The sequence below is a fragment of the Lissotriton helveticus genome, chromosome 3_1, assembly GCF_964261635.1.
Source record: "Lissotriton helveticus chromosome 3_1, aLisHel1.1, whole genome shotgun sequence".
Classification (NCBI taxonomy): domain Eukaryota; kingdom Metazoa; phylum Chordata; class Amphibia; order Caudata; family Salamandridae; genus Lissotriton; species Lissotriton helveticus.
In genome coordinates this window covers 1,385,758,772-1,385,770,337 of record NC_136061.1, presented here as the reverse complement: position 1 = coordinate 1,385,770,337, position 11,566 = coordinate 1,385,758,772, and the positions used below count along the sequence as shown (strand labels likewise).

Below are 11,566 nucleotides of genomic sequence, written 5' to 3'. Positions count from 1 at the left end.
ACTTTCTCACTAATATGAATGTTAAACATCAGAAAAGTACACCGAGTACACCTCTCTTGCTACAGGCTAATGGTGTTGTCGAACGATTCGTGGGAACGGTAAAATGAGTAGTTCAGAGCGCTGCGCTTGAAGGAAGTGACCGCAAGTCAGCTTTATGTTCGGCCATTTGTGGTTACAGGTCAACTTCCCATTCCACAACAGGTGAAAGCCCCACCACCTTGATGTTTGGGAGAGACATGGGAATAAAATATGCACAATGGACCACTAATAGTTTGACAAATGCTGACAAGATCCTTACAACGGATTCCTTTCACAAGTACAGAATAAAGACCTATGCTGGCAAACGCTGATGTTTTCGGGACATGCTTTTCAAAGAAGCAGCCCAGGTTCTAGTCAAACAAAAAAGGAAACACAAGTCTGATTTTCCGTTTGATGCAGATCCACTGAGGGTTGTGATGAGAAAAGGACATATGGTGATGGTGGGAGGCTGGCTCAGTATATAGTGTCCACCTATGGTGAGGCACTGTGCATTGAGTCCAGGCAACCCTTAGTGATGGTGTTTAGCTACCTGAAAACCAAAGCTCTCAAGGGGTAGCTGTGGAGAGCAGCTAAGGCTTATCCAGGAGGGCGTAAAGCAGTAGCATACACCACTATAGTCGGTCAGTAAGCTTTTCACACAAGAAAAAACCACCCCACCCATGGATACCCAGAAGATACAGAAACCTGCACCAGAGAGCCCGGGTGCATAGGGGTGAGGTCTGTCAGAAACCTCAGTAGATGCCAATAGAGGGTTGTGGAAGTACATGAGCTAAATCGTCTCGTGGACAAGGTCGGTGGAATCAGGATGAAGAATCCAGATGAGAAGAACCTGAAAGCAGTGGGGACAGAGTCCAAACCACCTGGAGTTGACCAGGGGGCAATGAAGGACAATGCCAGCCCTGGTTGAAGGCTCTAGGTGCAGCACTGAGTAGAAGTAACAGAAGCTGTGGAGACCAGGTGACATTGTAGGAGTGCAGGAGCCTTTCACAAGCTGTCCCACGCCATTTGATGTGTGCAGGAGGGTCAGTGACCGGCAGGACCACCATCAAGCCTTGGCAAACGCAAACAACAGTTAGCAGAAGGAGATGCGTGGTTGCAGACCAGTAAGGTCTGAGGGACTACCCCAGCATGGGTAAGTCAGGACCGGCCCTCACCACAATGTAGAGCCAGCAGGAATTGGTGGAGCCCCCTTCGAGGACCCTCTGTCAGGAGGCACAGGAGGTCGCAAGGAAGCTCCATCAGCATACAGGAGATGAAGGCACACAATGCACAGGTTGCAGGCAGGATTAGGTGCTTGGAGTGGTACAGTGCTGGAGGCAGAGGCTACTTGGAGCTTGAAGATCTTTGGTTGAAAGATCCAACAAGCCTTGTTAACACTCAACAGATGGGGTGCACAGGGAGGTAGTGCATGTTGGCTGGAGAGGGATTACAGTCTCCCCACTTGCAGGAAAGACTGGTCAGGCATCTGGAAATCAAACAAACCCCCACCTGTGTTGCAGAACCGAACGATGTCCGTGGGACAACAAAATCAGCAAACTGATCATCGGTGTTGAGGATCCTGCCAATGCAGGGAAGTGACTCCTTCACTTCAAGGGAGATTCCTTCATGCTAGGATGCAGGCTGAGTCCTTGGGGACTCGGAGGATGCATGGCCATGGAGTTGCAGATCTTTGGAGAAGCATAGGTTGAAGATACAGCAGGATTCTTCCTACCGGGAGCAGTCTTGTCGTGGGTCTTGACTTGCAAAAATAGCAGAGTTCCAGTGTTCACCAGCAGAAGAGTCTTTGAACAATCTTCAGCAACAGGCATTCCGTTCCTAAAGTTGTTGTCAGGACGGATCTAGTGACCCACCTTCAGGGGAGCCTTCAGGTTCGGACTGGGAACCACAACTGGCCCTGGCAAAGTGCTCGGCCCCCCCCCCCCCATCACTCGGGGGTGGAGGTGCCGCCGATCTCTTTCTCGGGGCCAGTTTTCGGCTGATTTTGGTACAGGGCCGATTTTGGTACTGGGCCGATTTTGCAGCTATGCTGAAAAAATGGCCCGTTACAAAAATGGCCCCCAGGGGCCCAAAATCGGCCACCACCCATGCGGCGCACCCGGGGATTGCCCGGTGCCCGCTATGGCCAGTCTGGCCCTGGGAGCCTTAAGTAACCCTAAAAAGGGGAAGGACCTCTTCTATGGCGATCCACCTATCAGAGGGGGTCTGGGACGCTACTCAGCTGTCCTAGCCAGTAAGATGCTCCCAGGGGCCAAGATTAAACATGGTAGAATCAAGTGCCCACCTCGAAGATCTCTAGGCACCTCCCTAGGGAGGAGCTAGACAGGGGGTGCACACTCCCTGTCTTTTGTGTGGTTTTGCACCATTGAGGGAACCAAGGTCCCCGGAACTGTGCAAAACTGGTTTATGCATGGAGGGCACCAAATGCGCCCTTCAATGCAGTCTGGTTGCGCTCGGAATCGTCCCCACCCTACCTAATTCTAAAGGAGAGGTGGTCACACTCTTTCTTTGCAGGAAATCCTTTGTTCAGCTTCCCCTGCCCGAGTTAAGCTCATCAGCAGGGAGGCAACACATGTCTAGGGTCTGCAGCAGCGCAGGCTGGCAGGCAGACCCTGTAAGGTTGCACAGATAGGTATGGGGGGTCTTCTAAGGAGCCCCCAGTACATGGTATAATGCAACTAACTCTGGAATTGGTGTAGTTGCATTATTCCAACATGTTTGATACGAAACATAACCAGGTTCAGGCAGTCATTTCATTTCATTTCAAGAATCTTTATTCGGTGATTAAAAAACACCATAAAAGCACACGTATATATACATAAATAAGAAAAACATTAAATCTTAATCAAGATCATAACACCATAAAAGCACACAAATATATACATAGATAAGAAAAGCATTAAATCTTAGTCAAGATCCTTGTACATGAATAATACAATAAAAATCTCAACCTACAGGGCCATAAATTTGAAACATAAAATCCCAGGTCGTTCATTCCTCTCCCTTCGTCATCCTTAAACGAACCGCCACCTTGATAAAATTCATAACACAACATAAGGTTAGCGGGTCGGAAGCTTGTTGCAAATAGACTAAAGCATCCCTGGCATGTTCCAGTTGGGCTTTTTTTAATATGTCTACTAGAAACCTACGCCTGGGCATAGAGAAATAGGGGCAGAGCAAAATAAAATGAAGGGAGTCCTGCGGAGACCGATTGTCGCAGCCGCAGGGTCCCTTCTGCTCAATTGACATGGTGAAACCTGATGGAAAAGCCAACATAAAAGGAAGTAAGTTCAATCTAAAACGACACATAAGAAATCTGTCCTGTGCGTTATGTACGAGATACAGATAGGGCTCCATACCCTCCACACTCTTGACCAAGTTATAGGCCCTCACGGACTTTTTCTCTCCTTCAACCTCCGCACGACATTGGGTTTTCCGCTCTAGGAAAATTTCCCCTACTTGTTTCTTGTGCTGTGCTAAGATGGTTGTGGGGTTCCTGAAAAAATTTCCGAACCCTAACTCTTCAAGAGTGTTTCTCACATATTTGAGCCAGGGGATGCGCATACAGTGAGTCCTACCCAAGCAGTCCAATAGAATTTCTCTGCTTAAATATGCGTCTGGGTTTGCCCAAATTTTTAGCCATGCCACAATTGGCCTCAACTTTAGTGAGTCCACCAGGTGTGGCCTCCCTAGCTCCCTATGAGCTATATATCCAGCAGTACTAGGTGGTACCCTCAGAATAGATTTCATGTGTCTATTTTCTTCCTGTTCAATTCTAGCAGTGTTCACAAAGCCCCAGACTTCTGCCCCGTAGCTTACTTTGGAACATGTTATGGAGCCGTACAGGATCATCATCTGTTCCGGGCTCCACCTGCCCAGCCTCCTGCCATAACCAGCTATAGCCCCATTGGAGGCGATCATTTTATTGCAGCGTTCTTCCACCAAGGGGTTGAATTGGAGAGCACCATCAAAGGTTACTCCGAGATAGGAGAACGTTTTAACCTCCTCTAAGCGATGGGTGCCTATTGTGTAAACAGATTTAGAAGAGGGTTTTTTGCCTGCCAGGAGCACATAAGACTTACTTAAGTTGACAGATAGGTCCAGATCACTCATAAACTTAACGAACCCATCTATCAAAATTTGCAAACTTCGGGGTGTACGCGCAAGCAAGACCGCGTCATCTTCAGGTTCGGACTGGGAACCACAACTGGCCCTGGCAAAGTGCTCGGCCCCCCCCCCCCCCATCACTCGGGGGTGGAGGTGCCGCCGATCTCTTTCTCGGGGCCAGTTTTCGGCTGATTTTGGTACAGGGCCGATTTTGGTACTGGGCCGATTTTGCAGCTATGCTGAAAAAATGGCCCGTTACAAAAATGGCCCCCAGGGGCCCAAAATCGGCCACCACCCATGCGGCGCACCCGGGGATTGCCCGGTGCCCGCTATGGCCAGTCTGGCCCTGGGAGCCTTAAGTAACCCTAAAAAGGGGAAGGACCTCTTCTATGGCGATCCACCTATCAGAGGGGGTCTGGGACGCTACTCAGCTGTCCTAGCCAGTAAGATGCTCCCAGGGGCCAAGATTAAACATGGTAGAATCAAGTGCCCACCTCGAAGATCTCTAGGCACCTCCCTAGGGAGGAGCTAGACAGGGGGTGCACACTCCCTGTCTTTTGTGTGGTTTTGCACCATTGAGGGAACCAAGGTCTCCGGAACTGTGCAAAACTGGTTTATGCATGGAGGGCACCAAATGCGCCCTTCAATGCAGTCTGGTTGCGCTCGGAATCGTCCCCACCCTACCTAATTCTAAAGGAGAGGTGGTCACACTCTTTCTTTGCAGGAAATCCTTTGTTCAGCTTCCCCTGCCCGAGTTAAGCTCATCAGCAGGGAGGCAACACATGTCTAGGGTCTGCAGCAGCGCAGGCTGGCAGGCAGACCCTGTAAGGTTGCACAGATAGGTATGGGGGTCTTCTAAGGAGCCCCCAGTACATGGTATAATGCAACTAACTCTGGAATTGGTGTAGTTGCATTATTCCAACATGTTTGATACGAAACATAACCAGGTTCAGGCAGTCATTATGTAGTTGGACATCTCAACTTGCCAGTGTCCCCTACATACCTTGTAATGGCTGTCCTGTACTTACTAAGCAAAACATACAAGATGAAGGACGGAATGTTGCACAATGGCAAAACATTCACCCCCAGTCACAGATCTGGGTTTAATCCATTGTTATTTTGCTCACCAAGCCACCCACGTTCAGACATGGCCATATGCAAATCAGTTTTGACCCTGTGCCTCATGGGAACAGTCCAGCCCGAACTGCCAAGCCATGTCTTCTCTGGACTGGAATCAAGAATCCTAGGACCGGTTTCTGGTTATCAGCCGCCTTCAGCCAGGATAGCTTGACTCCAGTGGCTTAGTGAGCACGGCACCCACGTCTGGGCATACCCTTCCCACATAGGGTGAACAGCAAAACACACAAGATGATGGACGGAATGTTGCACAATGGCAAAACATTCACCCCCAGTCACAGATCTGGGTTTAACCCATCGTTATTTTGCTCACCAAGCCACCCCAGTTCAGACATGGCCATGTGCAAATCAGTCTTGACCCTGTGCCTCATGGGAACATTCCAGCCCGAACTGCCAAGCCATGTCTTCTCTGGACTGGAATCAAGAATCCTTGATGGATTCTTGATTCCACAGTGGGGGGGGGGGGGCAGGAGGGTATTAGATGTCCTCGCTGCAATAGCGTGGATGCTGATGTAACTCATATGTTTTTTTCGTCTTGTCCTCGGTTGCAAGCCCTGATGAGTGCAATTGAAATATTTTTTTGACCAAACACCGAACCTTAAAATTTCTCTTACTCCATCTCTAATACTTTTGGGGATAAATAGTAAGGAAGTGCAAGATCCCTTTTACGGTTTCCTTTTTTTAGCTATGGCGGTACTACGCATCTGCATTGCCTCAGCCTGGCTGGATCAAGCTGCCCCAACGTTCCAGCACTGGCTAGCTAGGTTGCTGGCTGCGTTTAATCTTGAGAAACGGATTTTGGACTAAAATTCTAAAGGTTCTAAAGATTCTTTTGTATCTTCTGAACGTTTTATATATTATCATGGATTGTAAATTATTATATGAATAAGTGCTTTAAAGGGGTAACGCTCCGAATAAACAGATTGATTGATTTGCTTCTCCTTCCAGCTCTCCCTCATAATAATATATATACATGTTTTTACTTCTGGTTTGTATTCCCCTGTGCTGGCCCAATCCCTTCTCCATGTGTACGTCACATTTCCCACTGTGCTCTGCTGCGCCTTCTCCCTTTTAACCTTTTGCTTTGTTTTTCCTCCATGATGTGTCTCCCCCTCCTCTGGTGCATCATCCCTGTGCTGAATCTAGAATACGTTGAGCTGTCTCCTACTCGTGCTGCGCCTCTTCTCCTTCCTCTGAGGCATGTATCCCTTCTCCTTCCCATTGACCTCCTCGGCTTGCCCTTAGCCCTCCTGGGGACCGCTGCACTTCATTCTCCTTCCTCTGGGTTCCCTCACAGAGTATTGTGTAACGCAGAGTTCAAACAAGAGGAGCCAGCTGCACATGCTGCGCATGCGCGGGGACCGGGCTTGTTTTGCTTTTACAGTCCCAGCACCCGGCACCCGGCGCTGAAGCCAGCAGGTGTTTTCGCCGGTTGTAGCTGGCACTGGACACCCGGTAGTGTCGTAGGCCGGCGGTTTCCCTTCTCCGTTCCCCAGGGCCCCTCTCCCCGGCGCCATGGGGCTGCAGTGGAGCAGCAGCGCCCCGGAGGAGCGGGAGGCGCTGCTGGGGCTGCCCACCTCTCCGGCCAGGGGCAGCCGGGTGTTCGGGCGGCGCTGGCTGGTCCTTGGCCTCTTTTCGATGATGGCGTTCATGCAGGGCCTGGTATGGAACACCTGGGGCCCCATCCAAGGCTCGGCCAAGCAGGCGTACGGCTTCTCTAGCCTGGACATTGCCCTGTTGGTGCTGTGGGGGCCCATTGGCTTCCTCCCCTGCTTCATCTTCATGTGGCTTATGGACAAAAAGGGTGAGTGCTGACCTGTAGGCCTCTGTTGATCTCCCCCCCTCCTCAAATGTCATTGTTCCCCTGCTGATGTCCGGCCCGCTGTTCTCTGAGACCCTACCTGCTGACCTCCAGGTCCCAGTCCCCTCCCCTGACTACTGCACCCCCATCCGCTGTCTATTCTACAGTCCTCATGACGACTTACCTTCCCCTGCCCACTAGAACTATATTAATGGCTACTGGGCCCAATTACTTACAACTCGGCTTTTGAGCTTCCCACTGCCCCTTGTTTACGGTATACCTACTATAACGTTTTTGTTGTTATTGAAAATACAGTATTGGTTGATGACATCTCTAATTTGTAACAATGAATGTATTTGCCATCTCATTTTGTTTGTTTATGGGTATCTTCAGTATGAGGTTACAGGCCAGTGAAGAGACGTTTTTCAAGTTATGATCTTTACAAATTGACATACTCTGATTCTTTTAGTTCCATCAGGACAATGACAGCTAACCGTATCTACAAGACTCGGCAAGCATTGATTTTGTTAAATAAACATTCTGTAGACAGCGTTGTTTACAGCATCTTGGAGACATATGGTCATAAACATATGGGATCCCATAATGTTTCTGGTTAAACTTTCTAAGATTTACCCATTTGTCTTTCACAACGTACAACTCATACTGTGAAATGTTAAAGGTTATTTAATTTTGTCAGTTAAACATATATGGTGCTTCAACGTGTAAGCTTATGTGGGAAATGTGCTCTCAAAAAATTCACTATGCTCAGATGAGTGTATTTCAACATTGGGGTTCGATGTTTGGATGGAACAGAACTACATCTTCTTTAGTGGTGCTACAACAGCGATCATCGTAGGGCTAAGTTGACCCAGTTCTTGTTTCACAACTCTTTGGAGATATCACGCTATAAAACACATAAAGTAAAAAACCTCACCATAGTCTGTGACCGAGTACTAAACATCCTATCCAAATAAATTAAGCATTAAAGGGCCCTAATTCCTAATTTTCCTTGTCCTGAAATCTCCTACTTATCCCACATCCCTTCTAACGAGTTTAGTTGATAAGAACACTGATGATACAATGTCTGAGCTACTGTAGTGTAATCTACACATTCCTTTCCCATTCCTTCACAGGTTGCAGAGTCTTCATAGGGAATCTTTATTTTGCTTGGCCAGTGGTTTATCCTTGGGTCGCACTGGGCTCATTGCGTTCACCATACTTTCCAGATCTACCAGGTCTTTACATCAATTCCTGTTAAAGTTGTAGTTATAGTTCCATTCTTATGTAGACAATACTAGAATCTTCTTCAATCTCCCAAGCAAGATATGGATTTCATATAGCCTGGAACTGTTATCATATTCAATGACTAAACAGTAATTAGTTGTGTCTTAATGGGGCCCAACGTGATTTTTGCTGTGTGAAGAGAGAAAACCAGATCAAATGAAATAGACTGGGCCGGACGGTCCGTAATGCCACTCTGACATTTACCTGGGAGGCTGCAGTCTATGGGCGTGCTGTCTGAGCAGGATGGCCTACCATGACCCCATCATATCCTCATAGCTGCATTCTAATCACTTCTTCCTCAAGTGTTGAGCTGAGTTGAATACTTTGCCAGAGCTGGTTTTGGTTTCCAGCAGCCTTAAATACGGACATGTGTTCCTGATACCATAGTTGCTCCTCTAGAGAAAGCTAAGGCATTTGATGTTATTGTATTTATTTCATCCTGTTTATAAAAAGACATATAGGTACAGTGGTAGGTACTTCAAGGTAATATCTTCAACTATCAAGCAATCACAGTTCCATTTCAAGATGAGAAGCACAGATCCAGGGTTGCAAAATGCATAATTGATTATTTGCAGAACCTTTTTTTTGGTGTTCCAAGAGATCTATTCAAAAACTGTTAAATACTACAGAACTGTGCCACAAGAGAAGTAGTTTATACTCCTAGGATATATCAGAACATAATCTAAATAAAAAACACTTTAAAAAAACTCTTCACATCTACGATTAAATCAAATAATCATTTCTTTGCACAAGGGTTACTGGAGTAATGGCCCTAGTCATCTTCAGCACCTGGTCTCTCTGTTAGCTGACAACCATGAAACTGTAATTGGCCACCATGCTCAACATTGACCAACCAAGAGATGTCCTTTGCCACCGCTATGCAGAATACTTTTTGAAGGCAAACTGTTCAACTTAGCTTTAATCCCAGTATTAAAATTGTAGGATGTAAATCCCCAGGTCTGTGGAATTGGTGTGCTCCCATCCCTTGACTGGACTCTAGAGTTTGACCAACCACTAGTTTTCCCAAACTTTATTTAAATTACTCTTTTGATCCCAAAGACATAAATTGCAAAGAGGAATCGGTGATGAGAGAAAAAAGCTTGAGGATCACCTTTATGTTTTGGTAAAACTTGGCGCGTATTGTAAGCAGAATATAGTGATCAAAAGAAAGTGAGCAGAGGTATACCTTCACAGTCTGACATGCTTGTAGTCCACCTCCCTCTGTCCCAATACAAACCCCTTGTGCCCCTCTTCAGTACAATTAGGTTGAAATCAAGCCGGAACTGTAAATTGGTGAATTATATCAGGCCAATGTTTAATTATCAAACTAACCTTATTCAACAAGTTTATAAGCAGGTAGGATCAACCAAATGCTTAAGAACATCTGTTTGATTTAACAACAGGGACTTGACAGCATGAAAGTACTATAAAACACCATAAATTAATATCTACGCCACCCATCGATGCATACCTTTTTAAGACCACTTGATAACCCTTCATCACGTAACATACGTTTAGAATAATCTTGATATGGTTTTTTTGATTCTAAACTTTTGTTGTGTTTTTGTTTTGTTTGTTACTCTAATTAGTTTGATAAAAAGCAAGACCCTTTAAGCTAAAATCTATGTCCTCCCTCGATCGACCCTTGTGAATCGATTTACATGTCAGTTGAGGTAAACCCAGCATCGTCCACTATAAAAGCATATATTTATTTTATTAAGTTAGTGAAAAGTGCAGATTTTAGTAGAGCGCAGCAGCAGTCCTAAAATTGCTCCTTAGTTAAATGAAACAAGCGTCTGCGTTGGAGAGAGGGTACACCAGGGATAAGCGGGAGAGAGTAGTGAGTCCTCACAAATAATGTCTCCCATGTTATTTTGGAAAGAGTGTATATGCGCTTTAGGCAGTTTTTGCATAGATAGAAAATGTTTTACTTGAAAGCAGCACAATCTTTAGCTCTTACAAAGTGCCCTGAATTTTCTAAGACCTGTGTGAACTTGCGCTTGTCTTTACCACGGGTTCTGACATCTGATGCGGTAACCTGTAGTGCTGACTTGTAGTAAATCACGATACGGGTAGTCTGGTTCCTCATTCCAAAAGTGTTTCGTAATCTGTTTCACGTCCGATGTTTTTCCTATGCGCAAGATTCACGTGATAGTTTCAAGCACTGTTTACGAATGCGTGACGCGCTTCTTTGAATACAAATCAGAAAGTGGTGTTGGTCCTGTACCTCTGGTTCAACAAGAAGGGAATGAACAAGAGGTAGTAAAGGAAGTAAAATGAAATGTTAAGGAATTGCCCTGGGCTGATGTGCTCGAAATACCTGGTATTTTAGGCATACAGAGCTTACTAACGTGTTTTGAGCGTCTCACACCTTGTTAGCAAAATGTCCTTCTTTTTTGTTTGCTTGTTCAACAGGAATCCATCTTCAACTAAAAAAAAAGTGATGGAGCTAAATGTAATGGGTTCTGGGGTTCCTTGTTTGTGCTCCCGGACTTATTGAACATTTTGAAATCGGGTTTTTCGTAATGAGGAACTTTTAGGGTGTGTGCAAACTGCTATGAGGGGCTCGGGTTCTTAATTTTTCAAGTGTTTTTATATAACTTAATTGACATTGGTATGTGCTTGTTGACATTGGTATGTGCTTGTAGCTTGTGGACCCCCTGGAATATGCTGTTCAATATGGCCGTGGGTGTTCGTGCAGACCAGAGTTTGAAGTATTGATGCTGGTTGAGATTTTTGTGAAGGGTATAGTTGTATGGCAGTGTAGCCAAGGAGTAGACGTGTTTATCAGGAAGAGATATGTTTGGGTTTTCTCGTTGTCCAGTGGGTGAACCTCTGTTTTCTTAGATAAATAAACAGGCTGCCTCGTTGTTTCTCATTGCAAGCACTGTGTGCACGTTTCTTTAATGTTTTTCCTTCAGTAGCTGCCTGTAACTTGTGTTGTAATTACTTATATATCGCACTTATTACTCCTGACAAGGCACTGAAGTGATTTAAAACGAGTAGCACACAGCTTCAGATCCAAGATTAGTAGTACTGGCTGTTTTTGAGAGTGCTGGAGGGCCTTATGATTTGTCTGCTTAACTTATGTTTTATGAAAGCCATTTTCTGCTACCTGCCGTCAGTGTTACGCCTTGGATGGTGCTTGCTTTCTGTAGAGTATTAGGCATTGACAAAGTGTGGAGCAGCATCTGGTATATT

The 11,566-nt window shown here is 46.1% G+C and overlaps 1 protein-coding gene across 2 annotated transcripts in view; it reads left to right on the top strand.

Moving 5' to 3' along the window:
- Positions 1-6,626: 6,626 nt before the first annotated feature.
- Positions 6,627-11,566, top strand: part of SLC49A4 (solute carrier family 49 member 4) — a 670,368-nt gene continuing 665,428 nt past the window's right edge. Inside the window, exon 1 of one of the 2 annotated variants that reach the window (XM_078682027.1) lies at positions 6,627-7,084. In XM_078682027.1, the coding sequence (XP_078538153.1) occupies positions 6,796-7,084 (289 nt within the window). In that variant the 5' untranslated portion in view covers positions 6,627-6,795. The remainder of the gene's footprint in view (positions 7,085-11,566) is intronic. The other variant, XM_078682029.1, reaches the window with a different exon arrangement.